This window comes from Camarhynchus parvulus, chromosome 7, assembly GCF_901933205.1.
Source record: "Camarhynchus parvulus chromosome 7, STF_HiC, whole genome shotgun sequence".
In the NCBI taxonomy this organism is placed as follows: domain Eukaryota; kingdom Metazoa; phylum Chordata; class Aves; order Passeriformes; family Thraupidae; genus Camarhynchus; species Camarhynchus parvulus.
Window position 1 is genome coordinate 23,742,215 of NC_044577.1, and position 27,376 is coordinate 23,769,590.

General features: G+C 35.8%; 1 protein-coding gene across 4 annotated transcripts in view; it reads left to right on the plus strand.

The window, feature by feature from the left end:
• The window catches only part of MAP3K2 (mitogen-activated protein kinase kinase kinase 2), a 48,589-nt gene that overhangs the window by 13,642 nt on the left and 7,571 nt on the right, over positions 1 to 27,376 (plus strand). The window contains exons 2-16 of one of the 4 annotated variants that reach the window (XM_030951889.1): positions 1,415 to 1,484; positions 3,889 to 4,007; positions 5,619 to 5,659; positions 8,039 to 8,138; positions 9,900 to 10,013; positions 10,591 to 10,690; positions 11,585 to 11,715; positions 13,768 to 13,847; positions 15,714 to 15,781; positions 18,752 to 18,847; positions 21,387 to 21,593; positions 22,323 to 22,471; positions 23,506 to 23,637; positions 24,779 to 24,908; positions 25,995 to 26,172. In XM_030951889.1, the coding sequence (XP_030807749.1) occupies positions 1,481 to 1,484; positions 3,889 to 4,007; positions 5,619 to 5,659; positions 8,039 to 8,138; positions 9,900 to 10,013; positions 10,591 to 10,690; positions 11,585 to 11,715; positions 13,768 to 13,847; positions 15,714 to 15,781; positions 18,752 to 18,847; positions 21,387 to 21,593; positions 22,323 to 22,471; positions 23,506 to 23,637; positions 24,779 to 24,908; positions 25,995 to 26,172 (1,649 nt within the window). In that variant the 5' untranslated portion in view covers positions 1,415 to 1,480. Of the gene's footprint in view, positions 1 to 492; positions 1,485 to 3,888; positions 4,008 to 5,618; positions 5,660 to 8,038; positions 8,139 to 9,899; positions 10,014 to 10,590; positions 10,691 to 11,584; positions 11,716 to 13,767; positions 13,848 to 15,713; positions 15,782 to 18,751; positions 18,848 to 21,386; positions 21,594 to 22,322; positions 22,472 to 23,505; positions 23,638 to 24,778; positions 24,909 to 25,994; positions 26,320 to 27,376 lie in introns of those variants that run through there. The other 3 variants (XM_030951888.1, XM_030951890.1, XM_030951891.1) reach the window with 3 other exon arrangements.

Consider the following 27,376-nt stretch of genomic DNA (forward strand, 5'->3'; position numbering starts at 1 on the left):
GTGTAGCAAACACCTTTTTGAAATTCACTCTGTCATCCCTTCTTTAATTACATTCAAATTCAGCCTGCTTGTGTCTCTCTGCAAGACCTTGACATAATTTTATTCTACCTTTGCATCTGCTCTTTGTGTTTGCAGCCTTTGCTTCTCTGAGTCTTTCTCTGAGTTGCAATTTTTTGGTTTTGCTTCCTTTTTTTTGTCTTGGATTGTAATCTACTCTTGTGTGTGTGCTATACTTATGCCGCTTTGCAGCTAGGGATTAGGGTATGCTTTTTCCTTTTTACTGAATTTATATAGACTTGTTTGAAAAATGTTGATTTTTGTTATCTCATTTTTAGTCACTCTCCACAACCACCCTGTTGTTACAACCATTGTGAAAATGATTAGTTAGATAAAGAAGTCTTTTTCCATTTCACAAGGTGAATTAATAAAGGTCTTAATAAAATTGGGTCTGAGTCATGTTTCTAATTGAAATTTTAATGTTGTTAGCTTATTTTTAAAGTAACATTAAATGCTAACACAAAGGTTGTTAAGGTGACTGATTATACTTCATATTTGAACTGAGAATTTTGTTTAAAGGGGGTGATAAAATAAGAAACATAAGTTATTCACAGAAATTTAATTTTCTTAAGTTGGGCTTTTTTTTTCTTTTAAGGAATAAGGAAGTGGAGGGGAAAATAAATGGATGCTTACTTATTAGCTTATGTTCTAGTGAGACATATCACAGATTAAGGCTAAAGAATGAGTTGTTGTAGCTGGAGGAACTTGGAGATGTTTTTTTCTTCAGCCCTATGTGAGCCCTTAAGCTCACATATCTTCAGCTTCCAAGTTTGGTTTTTTTCAGCTAGGTTGAGGAAGAACATCTGGGGTATTTTTGTTTGGAGAGCTAAGTTGGGTTTGTTGTCTTCAGGTGTGGTAGAAGATTTAAAATGCCTCACAGAACTACTGTATTTCTTTGAAACACTTACAAAGAAATATTACAGAAGTGCTTCATCTAAAATCTTGAACTACATTGTTATGTTTAATGTATTGACAGCTAATTAAAACAGACATTTTAATGAAAATTACATTAGCTCTCATTTTTAGACAGTTGGATCAAATACAGAGTTAAAAAGATGTTTAATAAGCACTTTAAGTGAATAATTTTTTGGAAGATTCTCCAAGGCAACTGCTGATACAAAAAACACAGCATAGGAAATCATTTGAAATATGTGTTCTGCTTTTTTGGACTCTCAGGGATGCAAAAGCTGTTTTCTCCACAAATAATATATGTGTCTTATGCAAGCTTATTTGTAGTTTATATGTGAGTTTGCTATGTAGAATCTTAGAAAAACTGCCTATAAACAATGAAAAGTTGACTGTTTTACATGGCTTTGACAACTTTAGTAATTGTGGGGTTTTGGGTTTTGCTTTTTAGGAAATAAAATAATACTAATGAAGCAACCATTTCCCTGAAGTTTGAGCTTTCAGACTCACTGCCATAATGGGTAAGTCTTCTGTGTAACTTACATAAAAATTTACTACAATTCCTGGGGAACGTGCTTTGCCTGTTTAACATAATGTAACATCTGTATATGAAAGGCAGTGTTCAGCAGCTTCACTCGTGTTGAAAATATTCCTTTTGTGGGTTTTGGGGGTTTTTTTGTTTGGTTGGTTGATTTTTCCCCTTCCTTATAATGTAGTACTTTTCCCTTATTTTTTTTTATTATAAAACCACAGTGCTGAGGGAAAACAAAACAAAAAGTCATAAACACAACATCAGATTCAGCTCCAAGTTCACAGTTCTGATAAGTGAAACAAAAGGTGTTTGTCTTCAGCTGTACTTACAGATTCAAGTTTAGGAAATTGAGATTCGTGGTATTAGGGTACTGAGCAATACTTACTGTGCTCTTAGTGGTGATGGGTGTTAGAATCAAAACACAAAACCTACATATAAGAGGTTTATCTTATTGCCTTGTGTCATGACAGTGCCAAGCCACTTCTGTGCAGATGGTTTACCTTGTTCTACTTATGTGGCACATTTGTATTACTTTAAATTGTATGTCAAATTTTCAAGCTGTATGTTTTTAGTGAATTCACCATGTTGTTATTGTAATAATTTCTTGGTGCTCCCACTCCAAAAAATCCCAACAAACCAACCAACCACACCACACATATTTTTGTATTGCTTTCGTTTATCTTTTAACATTTTGCCAATTTTTCTAACCTTATGCTTAATAATAAAGTTGCTCAATCTAGGAATACAGCATGCTTTAGATTTCTGATATTCTCTGACATTTTGTGAGAGAAGTGATTGTTGAGTCATACTGGATATTTAGTAACTTCAGATGCTTTGCCACAGTACTTTGCTTTCTTTTTTATAAGATATCCAATCCAGTAACCACTGGAAACTCCAACCAACTGCTAAAGCATTATTTTATTTTTTGCATTGCTGAGCACTGGAATAGGCCATAACACAATAAAATAGTTCAACTGTTTTAATTGTGGCAAATTTTGAAGTGTGTTTTAGTGTGAGAAATTAATAACTCAGCCGCAAGAATGCCTTTAGTTCTGCTATTAAATATTGCTGGTAAAACTTACTTTTATAGATTTGCATATCTTAGTAGATTTATGAATTATGGCAGCATGAGTGATGATCAGAGTGACTCATTTTCAGACCAGCTTTCTGTTCTATAAGGAATCTATTAAATTAGAACACTTAAATTTCCTTATATGATAAATATATTTGGTTATATTTTAGTAGAATGAAGGAATTCTCCTTGTTGTTGAGTACATGGGAGGCTTGCTTGCTGCTTTTAATGCTGAGCTTTTCTCAGGTCCATGTTTGAGAAATACAGTTCTTTGTAAATCACAGCATTTAGCAATGAATTCTTCAACAAGCATATCCATTGTGAAAGAGCATTAAGGCAGACAGTCAACACCTCCTGAGATAAATTTTGTTGTCCAGTGTTCTAGATACATGCTGGGTGCTACTATTGCTGTAGCAAGGAATTAATATAAGATATTAGAAATAAATTACTCTCAGTGATGGATGTACAGGCTTTTGAGCTCCTAAGCGCTTTTCTGTCTAAAGGAGCATCCCAGTTCTGGGGCAGATTTTGTCTATTATGACATCAGGGCATCACAGCTGCAGCAGATTGTCAGGATTTAGGATTTTTTGTCAACCTGAAACCTAATTTATGTAGCATTCCTACCCCTAAATTATCCCCTGCATTCAAAGCTTCTGATTCTCCATGTGAATTCTTCCTTTAAGCCCTAAGGTCCTTTGCATTTTCAGTCCTGGAAAAGTTCTGTGGTGTTTTATTTTTGGTTTGTTTATTGGGTTTTTTGTTGTGGTGATGTTTTTGTTTTGGATTTTTATGATGCTCCATGGGCTATCAGCAGATGCTCGGGCAGTTGAGGTGTTCATGTGGGAGTTTGTGTATGCATCTCAAAGGCATGATCATAACTGTTCAGGACAGAGGAGAAATAGTTCAAAAGAACTTGCTTTTTATTCTTTATTTTATGGAAAGGAGCGGGAAGTAAACGTCTCATCTATGGATATTGTTTGAATCAAAGTAGGCAAGGCTTTCTCCTGCATCCCCTTTCTCTTATTAATACAACCTGCAGTTGTTTAAAGTTTAATCTTTGTTATGACTGCAGTTTTTTTAAACCTGTTATTGAATTGGGGTTACTGATTAAGCTGTCTATTTCCTTAAGCACTGTTAATGATAAATAAAATAAAAATGCTTACAATGTGGAAACAATTTTTTTTAAATTGGTAATTATGTATTGAAGTGTAATGCAGACTCTTAGATTTTAGACTAATGCCTGCCTAATTGTGAAATGAGACAGTAATGCCCTTCAAAAGTAACAGTCTTTTACACTTGTCTCGTCTTTTTCTCTGAGCAGATGAGCAGCAAGCTTTGAATTCAATCATGCAGGATTTGGCTGTGCTTCATAAGGCCAGTCGTCCTGTATTGCCCCAGCAAGAAACAGGAAAACCAAAGTCATCTTCCCCTAAAAAACAGGTAATCTTCAATATCCTCACTAATGTACTGAACATGGAGTGTCCTGCTGTGACTTCTGTAATTATTTTTCTTGCCAGACCAGTGAGCATACCAGAATGAGCTATTAGTCTCCCACGTATGCTGCCATTTTCTTTGTTCATATTCTTATATTAACAGCAAAATGAAATGGTGGCATTTCAGAACAGATCATAGTGTGTGCTTAAATAAATAAATTGAGGATTATAGAGGTATTTACACCATATGTAAAGTGATTTTATATTTGTTGTTATTATTATATTGGAGCTATACTATTTTAAACCACCAAGGAATAATTTTATAGGTTTAGTAGATTACCCAAATGTCACCTATATCATACCAAGAAAAAATGTCAGTACAGCAGCAAAAATATGCTTAAACTCTTTCACTGCATCTTTTGCCTCAATTTCTTTTCATGCAACTGGAAATAAGAGTTCTTTCCAGCTGCATTTTTTTCTGTAGATACTGAACACAAATAGAAAAGTAGTAAACACTTAATTGATAGGTTTGAACTACTATGTGGAGAGATTAGGAGAGGATGTAGACTTCTACCTAAATTGAGTTAACTGTATGTTTATTTGATTTGATCCTTAATTTACAGCTCAACAAACTTCAGTTTGTGTTAATTTAACCTTTTAAAAATGAAAATTTTCGGATATATTTGGCTCTTAAACTGTCAAAGCCACATATCTACATAATTTTAATTCTGTGCTTTAAAAGTTGTTAAGAGTTCAGTGTGTAACACAGTGGTGCTTTGCTACTGTCTTGAAACTCACATCTGAGCTGTGACTTTAGATGTTGTTGTAACATGCACATATGATCCAAAATGATTGGAGTATAATCCGTGTTTAGAAAGTTAGAAGAAATGTTTATCACTGTTTCAGTTTGTGGACTTTGAAAGTAATCATTTGAAAATCAGTTCTTTTGGAAGATGAAACACCGTTACTTAGGTAAACTTTGTGGTTTAACGCATTATTGTTTTTCCTGCAGTAGTTGCTAATACAATTTGATTCCTAAAGTTATGATTTTGCAAAGCAATGTTATTTTTTATTAACTGCAAGTATATACAGAGATGGTTATTGAGAGATGTATTGCATGACTGCTGGCTTAATTGTATGCCTGGGTTTCTATGGTAATGCTTATGCAACAAGATATGTTCCTTAGGCCTGGAACCCTCAGCTGCAAAGTGTACTCACAAACATATTATTGGTAGCTAAATCCATGTGCCCATTCAAGATACAGAATTCTTTGGTAAACACATCCACATCAAATTTGAAGTCATAGATATGTTATAATATTAACATGTATTGATAGAAAATAGTACGTTTATTTACAGAAGCATTCATTGCAATTCAGAATAAGTTTTTGTATTTTAACACTGTAAGTTATTTTTAACATTTTTTAGTTTTGAACTATTTAAGCCTCTATCATGTACCTCAGCAGATGTAGCTTATTAAAATACTTGATATATTGGAAAGGACAGAAAATTAATATGGAATTTAGTTCTAGTGTAGGAGTATTGAATAGGAGTTCGTTGACTTCATCAAAAGAGGTAATACCAAACTCATAGTGGTTCCTTTATCTCTTTACTTACAGAATGATGTTAGAGTCAAATTTGAACATCGAGGTGAAAAAAGGTAAAGAAACAGTCTTGTCTCTTTGTTTATGGTTTTGTTATGCTCCTGTCATAAAGTATCAGATTAACAGTTGGAAGTGTTTCAGATCTCTAAGATTTTTTGTTTGAGCTTAAATTTAATTTTTATGAACACAATTTAGAGAGAATTAACTGTTTAAAATGTTTAAAATATGGGTTCTAAGTGTGCAAACACCTAAATATCATACTGTGACTGTGTCCAATGTAGTATCCTTCATTTGGTTACACTTCAGATAGATGTTTGTAGCCTTGTATAATTACTTAAGTCTTCAAAATAGATCTCAAGTTTGAGTAGACCAGAAAATACATTTTTGTCCTTCATTGTGTGTGTAATAAATGTGTGATAATTTATTGTTACTGTAATACCCAGAGGAGGAGGTTGGATTGTACTTCAGGGGTGCCAGTCTGACAACTGTAAGAGGAAAATTTATTAGACTCAGATTGTTTTCATTTAATCAGTTAAAATTTATTTACATTTTGTTTATGAGAGGTGGGTGATGCACCTGCTAAAGTATACAAACATCTGTCTCTATATAATCTCTTCTCTGGTGTCTGCTCAAAAGCTTTTGGAGAATTGGATGTATAATTCCATGCAGAACTGGTTTGTTGACAGTTCATTTTGCCTGTCTCTGAAAGTATCAAATTTCACTCTACTTACAGACAAATTATGATAGAAAAAGATCTTTGAAAATGCTTACACAAAAAATGAAGTAATATCCTGGGCACGCTATTTCTCAAGAGAAATACTAAATTCTATTTAAAAAATTAGCTTCAATAAACCCTATACTAGTTCTGGGCAGACCTTAGTGTGACTCTCTGAACATCACATGTAAAAGTGCATCAGTAATGGTTGAGTTCTCTATATAATTTGGAGGGAATATGGTTTTTTTGAAAGTTTTGAGAATTGAGGTCTCATCTACCTAACAATTTCTAGTGAAGTAAGAGGAAGCATCAATTTAAAAACAGAGGACTGTTTACGTGCTGCCAGTCTGCACAGATGGTGCATTTTGCAGTTCATCATATTTCAGTTTCACAATAGACTAAGTTAATCAGTTCAATATTAATACAAGCATAAAGCAAGTGCATGGGAGGAGACCTTTCCCAGGTTTTTATGCTCATTAACCCAGGTCTGTGATGAACTGTCCCAAGTGACTTCAGCCTGCTTGCCCAGGGGTTCTGGGCAGCCGGGGCTCATTGCTCAGCATGAGTTACAATACTTCAGTTTGCCTGCGCATGTAGCTCTAGTGATCAAGGGAAGAGATCATGCAGGGAAAAAAATTATACAATGGCTTTCTCACTAGTTTTTAAGAAGAGAAGTGAAAAAGAGAAGTGATTCCAGACTTGCTTTCAGTGGTGAATGTGGTATTTTGTTCCAAGGACCATGTAGTGTGATGGGTAGAGTTGCAGGCTTGCTGCCCAAATTGTTAACTACAGTGAGAATTGATGTTTGTTGGGTTTTGGGGGGGTTGGTTTGTTTGCTTTTTTAGGGTATTTTTTTAAGATTTTTTTTATTAATAATTTTTAATTGAAATTGGCCTGGTTTTTAGCCTCATTTCAGTGAGAAAAAATGTCCCCCAAACCACCACACTACTAACTGAACTACTGATGAAAGGGACAGGTACCCTTTGCTAACTTCTACTTCACAGTATTTGAGTGCTCTTTCTTTTTTCAATGTGAATTGAATGTACCTTGATAGCTTAGTCCCTGTTAAAAGCTCTTTTTTGTTTAATGGTGTTGTATCTCAAAAATGAAATGGTTTTCTATAGTAAAAGATTAGTTATACACAGTTTGGGCTGATGAATTTGATGGGACATTGAGTTAAAAGAAAATCCTAAATTTTTGACCTACAACTGCACCATTCTTGCAGGAGCACACTTGAAGCACAGTTAGTGATGGACTGGGCAGTTTGAGTGTGTAGTTCATTATGGTAAAGATGGTGACATTTAGTTACCTTCCTCAGGTAAGATAGTCTTTTGGATTTCCAAAAAAATGGGGACTGCAAGAGTAATTCCTTTCTATGCTTATGCTTGTCAGCCTATGGCACTCCATTGTCATAGTTTTCTAAAGTGGAAAAATGTAGAAGTGTCTAAGAATTTCCCTCAGAAATGGAGGCTTGCAAAGCATTAAGCAAGTAAAATAGTTACAATGAAATCTAATTCTGTATCTCATTATCCCTTTTAGATTTTTCACTGCTTTTCTTTCTTTTAAAAAAGTCTCAAAATATGGAGGACAGGGAATAAAGTATAGCCTCTTACAGTCTTTTTAGTAGTAAATTTAGTTCTGAGATAGTTCTTAAGTAATGAGTTGCCAGATTTTCATAAGTAATGGACAGAAATTCTTTATAACTTAAATTGTGTTTCAGGATCCTGCAATTACCAAGGCCTGTTAAACTTGAAGATCTTGCAGCTAAAGCTAAAGTTGCTTTTGGACAGACTATGGATTTACATTACAGCAATAATGAGGTAATATTCTGTGTCCTCAAAATTCTTGCCTTGGCCATTGATCATTTTAAGGCTGAAATTTGCTCTTGTAAGAAGTGGGAACCACCTCTTTTGTCCTGTGACAAAACCCCAGATTTCTAATGTGTGTTTTCTCAAACAGGTAAGTCTTGTCTGAATTAGGATAGGCAGGAAATGCATGAAATGTTTCATGAGTAGTGTTATATCATAATGATGCCTCTGACTTGTTGAAGAGTGGAAAAATTATCTCTTCCTGATCTTCCACAGTCCTGTTGTGTGACCTTGGGAGATTCTTTACCTCTTTGAGCTTTGGCATGTTTGTAAATTTGAAAAAGCTTTTATCCTTCTTTGTAGGTAAATTTCTTTAAGGATTAATATTGTTAGGTAATTGCTAGAATGCTGCATTTAGATAATGTGTAGATTGGAGAACTGGGCTTAACTGTTGCTCCTCTAAAGGGTCTGGTTGCCAAAGATTTCTTGGTAACAGGGCCAGCACTGTCAAGCCACTTTTACATGATCAATATTACTTCTGGCTTTCCTTTAGAAGTAGGGATAGAATTATTAATAGCAAATGTATTTACAGATGCAGGATCCATTCTTAGGGGTTACATCTGGCTTTTGCTTTCAGTCAGCAAAGTGCATGGAGGCTTATTCGTCTGCTTGGTTAAGCACAATGTAACTGCTGTATCTACCCTGCATCTCTGCAGAAGAAAATGCCAGTGATTGCTCTTTGTTAGTTACTCATTACATTACCAGACACTTCTGTGAAACTGATCCTCAAAAGGAAGAATTCCAACAGAAGGTTTTTTGGATGTTAGGAAGGTCAGGTGAAATGGCCCTTCATAATGCTTTAGCCTCAGCTCCTTCCACTAGCAGATTTTTAGGCATTTGAGTAGGTTTTCTGCTTGTTACCTTCTACACTAGTTGGCAAATCATCCCATCACCTTTCAGAAATGTGATGGTAATAATGTGTCACTAGTATTAGAAGTGTAATTTAACAAATAAGCATACTCTTCATTTTATCAAGATCTTCCTCCTCAATCCCATCTCTTTTTGTATAAAAGTACTGTATTTAAGCATCTTTGACTGAGGCTGTTTACAAGTAGAATAGATTTATAAATCTGTATTCTCTTTTTCCTTTGTTACAAGCAGAAGCTGTAATTTACACTCCTGAAACAGGAGCCAAATTTTCATTGTTGTAGAATTCAGATCTCAACTGCACGTTAATGGCATAATTTTCTGTTCTAAAGATACATGTATGCCAAGTTAATTCTAGTTAATTAGATCCAAGTAGGATTCTAGTAAGGACTAGAGTTGTTGCACATGGATCACATCATCCTTAAAAAATGCTGGTTTTCAGTGGAGAAATTCTTTTAGTGATGAAACTTTAAACAAGTGTATTAGTAACATTTGAGATACAAAAATCTGCTTTATACTTTATGAAATAGGACTTATATTTATCTTACAGACTTGTGTTAATTTAGGCATTGACCCAGTTGTACCCGTTTTGGTAAAACTTTTGGATATTTAAGTTCTGTTTATGCAAAATGGTTGCTTCTTGTGAAGACTTGTTCTGCTTAGTAGAGGAATCTGAAGGAAGAGTTAAAGTTGAGATTTTAATACTTAAGGGATCATTTAATAAGGTTTATTTTCAAGTTGTTTGCTATGAAAGGAAACACTCTGTCTGTTTCTCTGCACTTGAATTCCTTATTTCTTTCTTGTGTCCTGTTTAAGACTCTTTTCTCCCTATCCCTTGTTTTGTAGCTTGTAATTCCATTAACCACACAGGATGACCTGGACAAAGCTGTTGAACTACTTGACCGTAGTGTACATATGAAGAGTCTCAAGATACTGCTTGTAATACATGGAAATACACAGGTATGAGCAGACATGCTAAATGCCTTTTTCCTCAGTTTTCATAATGAAATATAATTTGTATCTTTTCTTAAAGATGGCATTTCCCCAATTGAATAGAATAGTGATTGCTTCTTCATTTCACTTTAAGCATCCATTAGCATTTTGTACTGACTCAGTTTAAGTCTTTCCTAGATCCTGTTCCTGTCTTTTTGTTTGCCAATGATACAAAACAAACATAGAGAATTTAAGTAATGGTAGTTATTTGAAACTGTTCTTTAAGTCATATATGGGAAGTTCAATATTTGTTGTAGCAAAGACTAGTAGTCTATAGGCTAAATGCTGAGATATTTTGGTATTATCTAACAAATCATGGCATTGATATTCATAGGATTTGTATACTGGTGCATATTGAAAATGAATTTTAAAGACTATGAATGAACTACTAAAATAGATGAATTGTGATGTAAATTGGCAAGCTGCTTTTTTGACTGCTTAAAAAATGGAATGTAGTGCACAAAGGCTGTTAAGCTTACAAAGTATTTTCATTGTCAGGAATGTCAAGTAATAACTGCAGGTTGTAATACTTATGCATTTTCAGTCACCCAGTGTAAATAACGTGGAACCCTTGCCCTCACTGGAAGATTTAGATAATACAGTGTTTGGTGTGACAGACAGAAAAAGGCGACTGTCTGTGATAGGTAAGCTGCACATTTCAACAGCTTTAATGTAAAAATGTCTTTTGTCTTTTACTCTTCATGAAAATTTTGCTCTCAACACACTGTCTCTTCTACTCATCAATGACAACTATAGAATTTGCATTTGGGGGAGTGGATTTTGAATATTAAGACAAAAGGATTTTAAATATATATAATACAGAAAATTATCAAAAAAACCCCACAAGTAAATAAGTGTATGTAGAGTTATTTCAGGGTAACTTAAAAAGCTGATGTTTCTGGTACAGAAATGAGCTACTGAAAAATCTGCTTATATGACAATGTGTTTGCTTGCTTAGGACCCCCATATTTTTTTACTGTGTGAGCTTTTGTTTAACATACTGATTTTGGGATTGATGTAACCTCTTTACTTATTCATGTTTTAAAGTTGGGTGATGTTAACTTCCAAATTTAATTATGGAACTAGAGAGCTTAATTAATAATTTTCCCGACAATTTAATTATATTATTATGCATTTGTTATGAATATATGTATTTATGTTCTTACAGACTTAATATTCAACAAAGAAAAACTGAAATTCTCAAGAGTTGGAAAGGATTAGTTGACATGGGTAGATGGTTTGGATTTTGGTTTTGGTCAACATAAGGAATTTACTCAGCTAGATGTGTGGGCAAATTACATTTCTGTTCCTGTATAATGAAAATTCTCTTTAATGTCATTGAGGCAACTCTGCCCCAAATTTTTCATAATTTCTGGATTGTAGATTTTAAATGCTGTACTTAAGTCTTGTGTTACATAAGCATTTGGGAGATTCCTAAAGCAAGAAGTGATCCAGGCAGGCTCAGTGCCTGTGAAGCATTTCAGTAAAGCCTTGAATTCTGGGTTAGTGGAGACTGACTGGCCCTTTTCTTTCAAAAGGTTCTAATACTCGTGACAGGAGTTCACCTCCCCCAGGATACATTCCAGATGAGCTGCATCAGGTGGCTCGAAATGGATCCTTCACCAGTATCAACAGTGAGGGTGAATTCATTCCAGAAAGTATGGATCAGGTATGTCTGTGAATATTGAAATTAAAGTTTTTTGCTAAGTTTATTTATGAAATACTTCTATTCAAGAAGGATATGGAATTATTAGAATGAACAGCAAAAAATTGATGATAACTCGGTAAAACTTGATTGGTTTCAACCTTAACATAAGGTTGAAATAATTGTGCTGTTTAGTCTTGCAGAACCTGGTTATTTTTTTTACTCTGTCTCTTCAATTTTTAAAATATGCTGTTACAAGGAGAAAGATAATGTTCTTATTGCTGTGATTGTTGAGTGAGATAGTGATAGATACAAGTAACAGCAGAAATGCCATGGGAAGACATTAGAAAACACAAGCCCCTTTATTTTACTGAGAATGATACCTAAGCAGGACCAGCTTTACAACTTTTCCAGGTAATTAAAAGGAGATTTTAAGAAAGGGTTTGGTCCTATCAGAATTATTTGGACTCAGTTGATACTTAAGCGTTGGACTCAATGATCCTTGTGGGTTGTTTCCAACTCAGGATATTCTGTGATTCTGTGGTAGGTGCTGTGTTGGGGTGGAGGCAAGGGGATGGCTGTAGGCCTGGCATAAATAAGCTCTGAAAGACTTCCCAAATTCACTTTTTTGGTGCATAAAGATCACAAATGTATGTTGTTTTTTTTCTTCTTACTCACCTGCATTGATATCGGATGTCTGCACAGTTAGCAAAATAAAAATCCTGCTCTCTGAGTATAAAAAATTGCCCTTCAAAACAGCGGGAAAAGGAGCAGGAATGTAACTGCTCACAGAATTGGCAATGGAGAAAGAGATATTTCAAGGAGGAAAGAAAAATAATGCTGCATACACAAATCAGTTCAAGTTGTTGTTGACATTGGCAGTGTATTTACAAAAGGCAAGAGGCAGCAGTTTTTATGAGCTGACTAAATGAGAGACAGATGATAAAATAAAGGCAAGGGGATAGTGCAATTTGTTGCACAATTTTAATGACCGAGCTGAGAATAGGGACTGAATCTCCTACTTTCCAGACCAGGGCTATTCATTATCATAGCCATGTGGTCAGATCCAGCCCAAGTCTGGGTTCATTCCAGGGAAATAGTTACTTTTGGTGTAGGCAAAGTAATTTCTGGTCACTGACTGGTCAGACAGACAGATGGTCCCTGAAGCCTGGGATGTCCATTCACTCCTAAGTATTCCAGAAATATATAACCTGTCATGTATGCATTGCTGTGTGAGCTGTCAGCAGGTTTAAATTAATGGATTTTACTTTCATAAGAAGCCAGGTTAGTTCAACCTAAGCAGCCTCAAGGGCCAGTTTGGTGTGGTGGGCTCACAAATTCTGTTTGCTCCCCCCACCTACATTGCCACATCAGCTTGGCAAGTGTTGGCCATGCTGCCTTTATCTGTCACAGCCTGCCCAACAAAGACAAGAAGGGAATTAGGGAGTGGAGGGTTTTGCTCTGCCCTGCTGTTGATCTGCCTGAGCACAGCTATTGGCACTCTGACAGCAGACCCCACATTTTCTGCAAGACATGAGGGGTTGGATAAAACCCATGGGCTGCCAGTTGGGCCATAATGCATTGGCTTAGAGAGGTATTCAATATTGTTCAGCCTGAGACAAGAGGAATAAAAATGCTGAACCTGTGGTAAGTGTTGTCCTCCCCAATACAGAGTCCATTTGAGTGTTTGAGTTTGCGGAGTGAAAACTCACTTTCAGGACACTGTATCTTTAATAAGTCCTTGATTGGTGTATGGCAAAGTAGGTGCCCAGGACCTTTAAGATGCAGCACAGACTATAAAAATTGGAGAGGTAACTGCTTAATTTACAGCAAAAGACTGTTATCCAGTTCATGGAAAATAATAGATGTTATACAATATATCAAAGCAAACTTCATTTTAGGAAGGAGCTCATTTTAAGTCAACAGATGAGCTTTCCATTCTGTTTTTACCGGTTCATATGTGATTTGGATTTGTTTCTTATTAACTGTTTTATAGCAAACCCCTTAACTATTTACAAAAAAAATGTGGAAAAAACCCTTGAACTTGTTGATGTTCCTCTGTTTATTATTTATTAGATGCTGGATCCATTGTCTTTGAGCAGTCCTGAAAACTCTGGCTCGGGGAGTTGTCCCTCGCTTGACAGCCCATTAGATGGGTAAAAATTATTTACATTCATTATTTAATTATTTATCTTTATTAGATTGCATTATGTCTCAGTTGTAAAATACAACTCCTTTCAAGTGACAGTGCGTCTTCCAGAAATTCCTTTGTAAGTTATAGAATGTTTATAAAAGCTTATTGAAACTTAATTGCTTACTAATACATGGAAAATACTGTGGTGCTTTTTTTCTTTTTTTCAATAATTTGTATTTAAACCACAGAAATTTAGATTTAAGGTCTCATGAAAATGTACTGAAGATTTTTACTAAATGTTGCTAGGTCTTTCACGTGGGTGGTGTATATACCCTGGCAGTGAGCCACTGCATTAAATTTACAGTTCTTGGGCACTGCCATATGAAGTAGGCTTTCCTTTGCTAAAGCAGGGAGTACCCAATTCAAGAAGATGGTAGAATCATTTACTGGCTGCAACAGACAGTCCCTTCCTTTCCTTTGCAATTACTGTCTGTTCCTCTCCCCTTATTCCTGTTGCAAACTTTCAACTGCTTTTTCTTTGTTAAAGCCCACCAGTCAGCAAGAGGCAGTGTGTGCTGTGGGGGGTCTTTTTGGATTGACCTCTGAGGAGACCTCTGTGTTTTGAGGGGTCACTGTCCACCAGCCAAGTCAAGTAAAACACATTCCTGTTTGGTTTATGGTGGTCAGGCAAATAACCTTGGGTTTAATGTGCAGATTTGCTCTTTGTTTATTTCAAACTGCAAAACTAATAAAACTGCTAATAAAATATTTTATTTATGTGGAAGAAAGGTGAAGAGTTGGAGGTCACTGCCTGTGGCAATTAATCAGAGCTCTATTATTCAGTAGTACTATTTAATTTGAGAATATGTGGTTTGAGGACACAAGTAGATTTGGTCTGACAAATACAATTTTGACTCTGCATTTCACAAGGAAGAAGACAGTAGACATGAAAGGTATTTTGTGGTTTTAGTGTGGTAGGTTAGATGTACACAGTATTTAATGTAGCTTAATAGAAAAGAAATTTTATCTATTTGCCAAATTTAAGGATTTTGTGGGCTAGGAGTGAGTGAAAGAAGGGGGAACAAAGCAAACTTAATGCAACTCATATTTCTTCTTCAAAGCTCTTTTTGGTTGTTTTTATTTACTTAATTTGTCACCTCTACTTAGTTTGTTTTCCTTTTTTTTTTTTTCATTTAAATATTTCCTACAAAGATGTAGGTTTTGTGTCTCCATTTAGCTTCTGTTACCCATTAGAGAAATTCTTACCAGAAAAAGGAGGACACTGTTTTGGTATGTTTATGGAAATAAACTGTTATCGATTGCTCTGACTGGCAATCCCATCCATTCCTTTTTGTGGCTGGGAGTTACATACCAACAGTAGGTAAGAAACAATGTGATCATGTAAGAAGCAAAAAATTCTTCATCATTCTATAACTCAATAAAATCACTCTCTTAATCCTATGACTTTCATGGAGAGACGAGGAAATGTTTTTTCTCATTAAAAGGTTCTACATTTCTTTGGTTAAATTTCCTCAAGAGTTTTTGTAGTCTGTATAACCCATTTTGCCAGTCTGTAAACCTTTGTGTTTAGCCATAAAGGTGTTAAACATAACAGTGTTCCTTTGTGGCTGTACTTGTGATAATTCATGTTTTTACTAATATCATTGCTCATTAACAGAGTCTGTTGCTTTCTTACCTACATTAAGCTCAATGAGCAAGCTTCTCCATTGTTGCTGATCCTTAATTGTTACAGTTGCCTACTAGAACTGAGTTTCAGAATTGAGTTCCATTCTGCAGCAATCTGTATAGCAGTGGCTTTTCATCAGTAAGAGGACAGTAAGCTTAACAGACAGCAGTTTTTAGATTCTGTGTATTTTTACATTTTCAGGGACAACTATCCCAAGTCTCGGATGCCAAGAGCACAGAGCTATCCAGATAATCATCAGGAATTCTCAGGTAGGCAAAAATCACTGGAGACACACTAGCTTTCCAGAACTGCACCTCTTGCAAATAATAGGACTTAGAAGGCATGTTCACACTGGAGAAACATTGTGTTACACAAACAATATGGTAGAAGAAAGCAAAGCAATGCCAAATGCACACAGTGAAAGATACTATGGAAATACAAGAAATTTCATGTTTCTTCTAGATTATTGTGTGTGACACCACTCTTACTGGGTGTAGTATAACTATCTGCCTCGTAAAAAGAGCAAATGTGCAGTGCATAGGGGCATGCACACTTAGTTAAATTGGACTGTAATATCTATCTCTAAGTTGCTATATAACTGTGGTTAATTTATTTGGAAGTGGTGTGGTTTAACCCCAGTAGGCAGCTAAGCCCCACACAGCTACTTGCTCACTTCCTCATGTGAGATCAGGGAGAGAGCCCTGAAAATTAAGAAAACTCATGAGTTAAAATAAAGGCAGTTTAATAGTACTGCAAAAGCTGCACACACAAGCAAAACAAAACAATGAATTCATTCACCACTTCCCATCAGCAGGTGTTCAGCCATTTCCAGGAAAGCAGGGCTTCATCGCTCCTGGTTATCTGGGAAGACAAATGCCATCACTATGAATGTCCTTCCTTCCTTCCTCCATCTTTGTCCCAGCTTTTGTTGCAGAGCAAAACCTCAGATAGTATGGGATATCCCTTGAGTCAGCTGGGGCCAGCTGTCCCAGGTGTGTTCCTTCCCAACTTCTTGTGTATCCCAGCCCACGCTACCAGCTGGCAGGGCAGTGTGTAAAGCAAAAAAGCTCCTTGATTCTGTGTAAATGTGCTTCAGCAATAACTAAAATATGTTATCAACAGTGATTTGGCCACAGATCCAAAATGTAGCACCATAGTGCCACTATAAAGAAAATTAACTCTGTCCCAGCCAAAACAAGTACATGGAGCTTGTGTTTTCTTCTCTGTGAAATAAGTATCACTTTGAAGTGCTCATGACTTCTGTATTTGAAAGCACTGCAAAGGAAAGGATGGAGAGCTGTGTGCTGTGCCTATAAGTTAATCCTCACCACTCGTGGTTTTTTCATACAATACTCTGGCTCTAATCTAAGTTGTTGTGCAGGGCTCAGGATGCAAAGTGCAGTGGGTAACCTTGAAAGTGTTCTGAAGTGTCTTCTCACAGTCATGTCTCACTACAAAATTTGCTGTTAAAAAATAACTAGTTTCCAGTAAATCAAAAGGGTTTTGTGTTTCTGCAGTCTATTACATATTTTGAGGTTTCTTTTTATTTTGATTTTGAAGCTTTATCCAGATAAATCTGTGATGGTGAGTTTTTTCTTTTTAGAATTCTAGAGTGCTTAACAGATTGCACCACTTTTAAATAAAAATAAAACTAAACTGTGTGTAAGTAGCATTTAGGTAACAGATATAAGTACCAAAAGAGTTGGAAATATCAGAAATTACTTTGTCTTTTGTATAATCCTAATCTAGTTTATTTGTGTTCATTACAGTTACTTTTCTAGTTAGATTATCTTGCAATATTTTTTATTGGGATTTGTTGGGTTTTTTCCCCATTCCATGTTCTAGTATGTTAACAGTGGGATAGACAGCAGTCATTAATTCCATATTCAGTATTTATTCTTATGATTTGAAGTGTAACAGAAGCAGAAAAAAAATGTCAATCTGTCATAGTCTTTCCTCCTGCCACCACCAGTACTGGGCTTCTACAGAGGGGTGTGTAATGTTTCTTTCTCAGAATATATTCCTAGTCATGTATTGCTCAAGGGTTCTGTAAATGCAAGATGTTCTGTGATTTGATAGAAGTTTTTTCCTTGCACAAATTTTTCTTGTCCCTATTTCAAATTGTATAAAAAATTCCTCAGCATCAACTGTTGGTTGCAACAGAAAGTTGTGCAATTTATTGTGTTTTATGAAGAAGTATGTGCTTTGTAACTTTTTTAAGGCTTGGTTTTTTGTATTTTTTTTTCCTGTTACTGTTTTTCCAGTGGATTTTTTTGGTGTGGTTTGGTTTTTTTATGGATCTCTTTGCTCCCTTTGAGCTGTTGCTTTTCTAGTATATAGAGGCTTACATTCCTAATGGAGGAGCAGTTTGTATCTTTGATCATTTCTGTACTTCTGAATATTTTCCAGTTTTACTGAAATCTTTGAAATTGAGTAGACCAAAACTTTGTTCAGTATATCTTACAGCATTTAATTTTCTTCTCAGCTAATAATGAGTTCATTCAGCTGCTGCTTTTTTGAAAGTCTCTATCACAAACCCTTACAGAAGCCTACAGTGAATTTCATCTGCAACTTTATTATCCAGTCACATAGCCTCTTAAGTGTCTTCTCTAATTATTCTGTTGGTTTTATTTCTCAAAGTGATTTTGTCACCTCCCTGTTCCTTGTTCTGTACAGAGAATTCATGGATAATTAAGCCGCATGAGTTTTAGCCCAGATTCCTGTGGACTATTGACTGTTTCCTCCCTTCTTATGTACTTACCTTGTAACCAATTATTTATGAATTGAGGGACTTTTTCCCTTACCTTATACTTTTCCCCCTCAATAACTTTAAAGAGGATCTTTTGAATGTGTTTTAGTAATTCAAGCTGTGTTGACTCATTCACCAGTTTTTCATATTTATACAACTTTAAATTATATTCTTTGGAATAGTTTCTCCTCTATAAAGTATTTTTAAAACTGGAGTAATCAGGCATACTGCAGTCCTCCAACATTCTTTTAAGCAAGAGGTTACAAACCACTTGAGCTGTTGAATTCTTGATCCTTTGGGACTTTTGACTGAAGTCCTTTTAGTACTTGTGAGTTGTGTAATTTTGTTCTATAAATCATTTTCCTCTGATGCATCTGCCCTTCATATCCTGTGATACGCTTGCCCATTTTAAGTTTGTATTACCAAAGTGATTAATTTAACATGCTTTTGTCACATTTTAAATTTTGAAATGAATAATTTTATTTTCTAGTAGAGTATGATATCCCAATATTTGAGAAATTTGGAAAGGGGGGGACTTATCCCAGAAGATACCATATTTCATATCATCAACAAGACTACAATGATGGTAAGCACTGCAACAGCTTTTTTAACCTGTTTTTCCCATTGGAAAATGTGAATAAAATTGTTAGATCTTAATGAAATTAAATGAAGGCATTGACAAAATGGAAAGCTTAAATTTTTTCCCCAAACTCACTTGCTAAGCTTCTAACGATTGATAGAACCTCTGAGCAGTTTTATCTCTGGTAAAGTTATGGATTACAGAATTCCTGGGTCATATGCACAACTGTGGAAATGTTTGCTATCTTTGGCCACACACAAGTCATACAGTATAAGTTTTTGACCTTTGTGACCCTTTTCTAGCTAAAGTAGGTATGTCTGTTTATAATGTCTGGTTTTGCTTTAAGAAATCCCAAGTACCGTGGAGTTCCTGTTAACATTTTCTTAGATTAAAAGAGTAAATAAAATTTAAGAGCAGTGATGTAAACTGAGAATTAGGTGGTGAAATAAACTGTTGGAATGCAAGGCAGCACCTGCTGATGTGTCCACAAAACTAGTTTGGACAGTAATACCATTGATATAAATTTAACACGTGTTAAATTTCTAAAGGAAGTAGAGAGGAGCAGCTGCAGGATTTTCATACTTCAGGGTGTGTCGAGCGCTAGTTGAGAAGAGTTACAAAGAAACGTGTCCCCGACCAGATGGCTTCACTTGCAGTGTGGAATGTGCAGAGCAATAAATGGAATTATGTTACAGGAATCACAGAAATATCAAACTTAGGCACTGCAAAGTCCAGTCCCTTGCTCTAGAGCAAGATTTAAGGAGGCAATGATCTGTCACATTGACTTTCAAGTAAACTCTAAATTGACTTGAAGAGAAGACATACATTTCCTTTATGTTATCAACTTCCAAGATAGCTTATCTTATAACTTAACTTTCTCTGTCTCCCAAAACATTTTTCCTGCAAATGAAAATAGTAACTAGTTAGTCCATTTCAGCACAGCGAAGAATTGGTCATTGCCCTTATATATCCCTGCATCACACACACACACGCCTGGTTTCTCACCTTCATTTTCTTCTTCTGCCCGAGCTGAGGCTTTTCTCATGGCCATTTTATGTATAACACTGGATATAAGCAGAACTTGGTATGTATCAGTCACATTAATATGTTGCAGAATAACCCTACTTTCTGGTCACCACTCTGACTGCTCTTCGGTCTTGGGTTACATTTTCCTATATCATTTTCTTCATGACTTCCAATTGCTTTACATTTTGTAGTTTCTGCATTAGATTTCTCTTTAAGTATGTATATTGTACTTCCTTACTGAATTTCATCTTGGTTTTTGAATAATCTCTAACGTCTAATTCCACTGTGAATTTTTATTTTTATCTCTAAATGGACTTTCAGCCACACTTAACATGATGTAATCTGCAATATTTCAGTATGTTAAGTTCCATCATATGTACATTATGAATTAAAATAGTGCATGGAAATGAACTGAAGATAATTTAAGTGGACATTCCCAGCAGTTTATCTTCCCCTTTGATGAGAAATCACTGATAACTGCTCTGTATCTGTCTTGAGTATGATCTGCATAGTAAGATGGTCTGCAACACTTCATGAGTTGGCTTGTTAGAATGTCCCATTAAAATGGGAAAATAGGATTAGCTACATGAGACAAACCAGTTATGACTGGGTTATCACATTTTTATCTTTTCAATGGTGAATAAAAGTGCTTAAAAGCTTGTTTGCATATCTTTCTTGGAATTTAAATTGTCCAGACTAGTATATAAGGCTGAGTCTACTATTCCAGAGATATTTTATCTGCTTTATTTAGTCCTCTGGGAACTCCTCCTCCAGTGCAGTACCTAATGAATCAGAAACTCATTCAGTTATTGCTGAGTTCTCTAGGATGAAACTTAATCAGGAGATGCTCTCCTAAAAATAGTTGTGTTATCTAAATAGATTAACATAAATTGTATTACTCATCTGGTTGTAATTAACATGTTGAAGATTGGTGCTCTGTTTTTTATTCTGATGCTGTAGCTATCTCCAAATTTTGCATTGCTTGTGTTTTTATTTTAAAAATACTTTTCTGGTTTTCCTGTTGATTCCAGGTGTCAGTCTTTCTCTGAATTCAATTCTTTCTAGTTTACAAAAGGAAGAGGCTGGCTTGGGCACTACAGCATTGTAAAGGTGTATTTTGTTCTCCTAAATATCAGAAATTTGGTATTTGCACATTTAATAGAGCAATAAAAGCAGAGGCACAGTGTTTCCTTTCCTCCTCTTAGAAGTCTCCAGGTTTTTCAAGCATGTTGATTATATTTCGAAAAAATTTCAGAATTTGGTCCCAATTGTCATCTCTTAAACACAAGATGTTGATTCTGTCTAGTCCTTAGATACATCTGTGATGAATGTTTGTTTTCTTCTGGTTGGAGAGTTCATGATGATTGTAGTCCAGTAAACTTCATGATGATTGTGTCCTATCCTCTGCTGTGACAGATCTGAATGAGATGATGTAGAACTCATAAAGTATTTGCATGCGCAATTGCATTGCAGTATCTTTTTGTACTGTAACTTTTGTGTTCTCTGTTTATCATTGAAGGTCGTAAAACTTTTCCAAGAGCCAGAAGGACTCAGGGCAACAGCTTCCGATCCCCGGTCAGTTTCAGTCCCACTGATCACTCACTGAGCACCAGCAGTGGGAGCAGCGTCTTCGCCCTGGAGTACGAGGATAACCGCATGAGGAGAAGGGGCAGTGACATAGACAATCCTACCTTGTCAGTCATGGACATCAGCCCACCCAGCCGCTGTAAGTTCTGCCATTTGGTGAACCCCGCTGTAAAACTCTTACTTTTCAGCTATATCATGTCAAAACCTAGCATGCCATCCAAACACATGCCATTACAGAATATGTTTTTATCTCTCTAATAGGTGAAGGTCAAGACTATGCTCATCAGTATTTTCATTGCTTACCTTACCAACCTCCATGTAGACTTTCAATTGGAATTTACATCTGTGATAATAAAACATTGTAAAAGTGACTTCTTAGACTCTTTAGGACCTGAGAAGGATTTTGTAGATTGCAGTTACTATTTGTTTTTGCAGATCTTGGTCATGTTTTCAGTTAAACTGTAAATTTTTAGTGGTACTGCTTCATACTTGTGGTAGAATTTCAGGAGCAAATATACTTTGTGATGACTTCAGTTGCTCATACCTTGTAATTATGCTTCTCTTTTTTAAAAAAGAAAGCTGTTTGTTTAACATTCTTTTTCTGTTTTTCAAATTAACTATTGCTAGTTGTTTTAAGTATGTCTAGTTCTACCACAACTTATTTTGTGAAAAAGTTTAAGTAGCTCATGTTTTCCATCTTACAGGGAGTTTTATTGATCTTGGTAATTTAGATGGTGAGGTTTAGGGCGCACAGTCTCTGTTGTTGAAAGAGTAGTCTTTTAAAAAATTATTTTCTGTGTATTCCAGTTTTTCTCGATCAGCTGAATAACAAGCTCATTTGAAAACCAAAACATACTTATATTTTCAGCACCACGAGCTCCAACTAACTGGAGACTTGGTAAACTGCTGGGTCAAGGTGCCTTTGGCAGAGTGTATCTGTGTTATGATGCTGACACTGGAAGAGAACTGGCTGTTAAACAAGTTCAGTTTGATCCTGATAGCCCGGAAACCAGCAAGGTGAGTGATACCAAAGAGAGACCTTGGAAAAGGCTCCTGCTGAAGTGGTGTGTTCTAGACCAGACTCACATTCTTTTCCTTGAACAGGATGAACATGTTTTAAACCATGTTGTGTTAGGAAACCATGTCCTTGTTAGGAATTCCGTTTTGTTTGTACCATAGATAATTAGTCTGCTTACCTGATTTTAATATTACATCACATTTTCATTTTCAGACAGATCCTTATGCTGTGAAGATGCATAATTTGATTTGGTGCCGTCTGGGTCTCTAAAATCAAACAATCTATTATGAAGTGTGCTCTGAAATAGATAATTAGTTATACTAACAGGAATTGGAAGAAGTTACATTTATAAGCAGAAAAAGCTGTACTAATATAAGTGATCCTGAAAACAAATTGCCAAAAAGAAATTTTGTGTGGTATGAAGACAGTTTGAGATTCTTACCTACTTCCTGTTTGCAAAATTTGTAGTGTTTTGGATGGCTCCAGAGAAAGCGCTAGCTGTTAAGTGTTTTCCTTTGTTGCATTTCATTATTACAATATCAAGTGCTGCTCAAAGGCATTTTAAAAGTATAGTCTATTATTCTGGAAAAGTTAAGAGTTAATGCTAATTATTCCACCACAAAGATTAAAATGTGTGCTGATTTTCTGTGTTTTGTTAGTTATTTTTTTACCCAAGTGGAGGCATATGACATGTTGCATAATGATCACTGACCTCATGAACATACTGATATCTGCTGTGCTCTGAAACAAGCATAACTTTAAGAAAAGAGAAACAATGAAAAACTAGCTAAATCATCCCAAAGATAATGTATAGAAAAGACATAATTTTGCTTGTTTTTAATTACCTCAGTTTAACATTGATATTTTCTTGTCATAAAATGCAAAAACTTTACATTAGCTGTAGGAGTATTTTGTTACTTAGTTTGCATAACACTTTAATGTGTACACACTGCTCTGCTTGAAAAAATTCAAATCCAAAATCTTAGTTTTACTATATCAAGCATGGTTAATCTGTCCTGTTTTGTCCTTTCAGGAAGTAAATGCACTTGAGTGTGAGATTCAGTTGCTGAAAAATCTGCTGCATGAAAGAATTGTTCAATATTATGGCTTCTTGAGAGATCCACCTGAAAGGACACTCTCAATATTCATGGAGTACATGCCTGGGGTAAGCAAGAGAGCTCGTCCACTTCAGCCATCCATTGTGTGCAGTGTGATGAGCACCCAAGCATTCAGCTTTGCATAAGTGCACACAGATATTTCAAACTGCCCAAATCACAGCCACCAAAGATGGGTACTGACAAATGCTTGCAACCTCCTGTCTTCTCCATTGGTTGCTTGGGTTCTCAGAATTACAGTGGTTTGTACAAAAGCTTTTTGTGTTTGGTTTTGGCATAAGTGGTGCTTGGCAATGTCTTTGAAAAGACAATATTATCATTAGTAAACTCTTAAATCTCTCCGAATTTTATTGTTTTGTTTTGCCACACTTCAAGTATTTCTGGAAAACAAAAAGTAACGGAGATGAGGGTGAGAATAAGTGCATACAGAAAGTAATCTTGGTTCTTGCTTCTTGTGTGGCACCTAGTACATGCTGAACTGTGGTTCTTCTTCTTTGTTAGGAAATATTATAAGGTCAGAAAACTGTAGATTTTCATTTTCTCACCAAGTGGCGTCAGCAGAGCTAAACAAAATGTGCTCCTGTAAAAACAGGCTCTGTATTTCTGAATAATTACAGCAGTCTACTTACTATGAGACTCCAGAGGGGAAAAGCAGTGTCTGGGCATTGGTTTCTTAGTGGTGGTGGGTGTTTTTTTGCTTCTTTGTTTTTTTGAGTTCTGGGTCTTGTTTTGTGCGACATCTTGAATTCTTCTGACATTTGGAGAAGTGACAGAAATAATCATAGCAGTTTGTAACTCCATGTGACGAAGACAGGTTATACAAAAATAGTTGCAAAACAATTTTTGAAGAAGTTTTGATTTAATCTTATTTTAAGCTAAGATTTGATTACCTATTATTTTTTACCATCCTATAGGACATGGTGTTTTTTTTCTTGACAGTGTTTTTTTCTGAGTATAAGCTAACCCAAAGGGCACATGTTATGTTCATCCTGAGTGCCACCACTTACCCATCAAAAACTTTAGTGGGTTGTTTTCTTTCTGTACATTGGACTGGAGCTATTCAGCTGCTTGCAAGTTTTAAGGTTAAATCAAGAAGAATTGTAATTTTAAATGTCTACATTTCAGGCATAAATGTAATTGAATTTCAGTTGAATTCTAGAAGTGTTAGTGCTTTATGCTTCTGTGCCATAGGGTTCCATCAAAGACCAATTGAAATCATACGGAGCACTCACAGAGAACGTGACTCGTAAATACACACGGCAGATTCTGGAAGGAGTTCACTATTTGCACAGTAATATGATTGTCCATCGAGATATTAAAGGTAATGAGAGTCCTGTGCACAGTTCAGTGCTCTTTATTACTGATCCTTGTCCAACCTTATGTGAAGCACTAAAATGCAATTTAGTTTGAAATACTGAAATACTGACTTAAAATCACTGTGATTGCTTTCAATCTTTTAGTCTTGTTACTGTTGTGACCTGGGGAGGGGGAAAATAAGCAACTTTGGGATGTCCTAGCAGAGTTTTGGCAATGTTTCTTTAGTCTTCATCTGTAAAACAAGCAGGATAAATTCCTTTGATTTTATTTTACTATTAATAGCTTTAAATATATTGGAGGATGATGTCATTAGAAATAGACTGTGCAGAGGAAAGCGTCATGACTTGAAAGTTTAAATTTACAGAGTTTTGTTTCATTAATTATATAGAAATTACCCAGCACTTCACTGGTACAAGAAGTGACTGGCAGAGGTGATCTGCCTGATCAGACTTCTTCCATTTTACTGCTAGGAAGCCTGGTGTAACATCTACTTTTTGCAGACAGGTGCAGGTAACTTGCAAAGTGTTGCATAAGCAAAGTGAATATGTAGGAAGATGGTGATGTGCAGAATAGGTGTGTTGAACACAGTGCTGTTGAATTCCCAAATGTTTTTACCATTTTTCTGTTGCTTTGTATCTACAGTGTTATATTCCAAAGCAGGTTGAGATATCATAGATATCACAGTCCATTTGTACATCTTGTGCAGATAACACTTTTGAATAAGTCTGTAACACACTTTGAGGTTTTGCTTTACAATAGTATGGAGACATTTTCAGTTGTGTGGAAATTGCTTTCCCATTTCTTTTAATTTCCCATATATAGCACATTCCTTATTTTGTCAGGAGGGCTTTACAAAGGGATTGCCCCTTCCTGGAAGAGGCCGAGGATGCAAACCAGGGTGTGCAATTCATTATTTTCTGAACTCCAGCACAAACTAGTAAGAATGAACAGAAAAAGTAAATTCTCTGGCTTGAAACATCATCCTAGGTTGATGTTGAATTGTACCACTGTATCCAAACTTTTGTTACTATTTCCCACACCAAAACCTTGAGTCTTTTATGAAGGTAATGTTGTGTTCCCTTCCCTCCAGGAGCCAATATCCTGCGGGACTCAGCCGGCAATGTGAAGCTTGGTGACTTCGGTGCCAGCAAACGGCTGCAGACCATCTGTCTGTCTGGTACGGGAATGAAGTCTGTCACAGGAACTCCCTACTGGATGAGTCCTGAAGTTATAAGTGGAGAAGGGTACGGCAGAAAAGCAGACATCTGGTATGTTAAACCCCTTCTCCACTGAAAAGTGTCATTTCATTTTCAGTAGAGAGTAGATGTTTGTTATTTGAAGCTGCAGCATTTCATCCTGGGATTTAAGCTGAAGAAGGTGGCAAATGTGAACACTGACTGTCATATTTGGAGAATCTTAACACTGAAATTTAATTTTTCACATGGCAACTTCTCAGCCCATCGGTTTAGACATCATAAGAGAATCCTTTCAACTGATCTTGCATGAAGTTAGGATTACCAAACTGTTTGTTAGTTCTGGAGAGGTGTACTGACTGAAAGCAATATGTGAAGCTTTGAAACATCAGTTCAGTCAATGTGTTGTAATGAAACTTCAACACCAAAATACCTTTGATGCAAGGCAGAAAATAAAATGCTGTTACTCTAAAAATTGAACACTTAAGAGTGAATTTGCCAGATTTAAAAGGGAGTATAAAAAAAAATTGGTTTAAGTTGTTATTAAATGCGTAAGAACTAAGAGGGAAAGGTAATTTGCAAAAATGAAGGTTAGTGAAACATTGTATGTGCCACAGTCTTAACAGGGCTCCAGCCCAGTGGATAGATGACTTTAGCAATGAGACCCTTTGCACTGCTGGTGGTCTGTGAATACACAGTGATGGGCAGGCAGCAGCGGACAGGCTGGAGTGGTAACACTGTGTGTTTAAAAAGGAACTACATTGTATCCAAGCAATGGCAGTACTTTTAACTTTAGGGAAATGAATTTAGGCTACTTCAGATTATTTAGTTATTACTCTGATATAACTGAAAAATAGGTCAATGTTATAATATCAAGCAGTTCACTTGTTCAAATTTCAAATATTGGTACGAAGGTTATTGTGTATTTTTTGTTGAAAGCTTAAGAAAAAATACCAAAGTTAGCTGTCAGTCAGTTAATCCTTATTTTGCAACGTACCTCTGTTTAAGCACAAAACTTCTTGCAAGCATCTTGAAAAACATTCAGACTTTTGAAGAATTGGAAAATTATTCCAGCCTATCCATTTTGCACTTGTTCACTTGTTATTGGAAGAAGCTGATCTTTAATGACTTCTGGAACAAAGTTTCTCTGGCCATATATATGCCCTTTTACCTTCCTGAATTCTTTAAACATTGTTCCTGAACAAAGATTGTTTAGGATCTTAAAATTTTGTTTGTCCATCTAAGTATGTGTTTAGTATCCTTAACTAAAAGAGAAGGT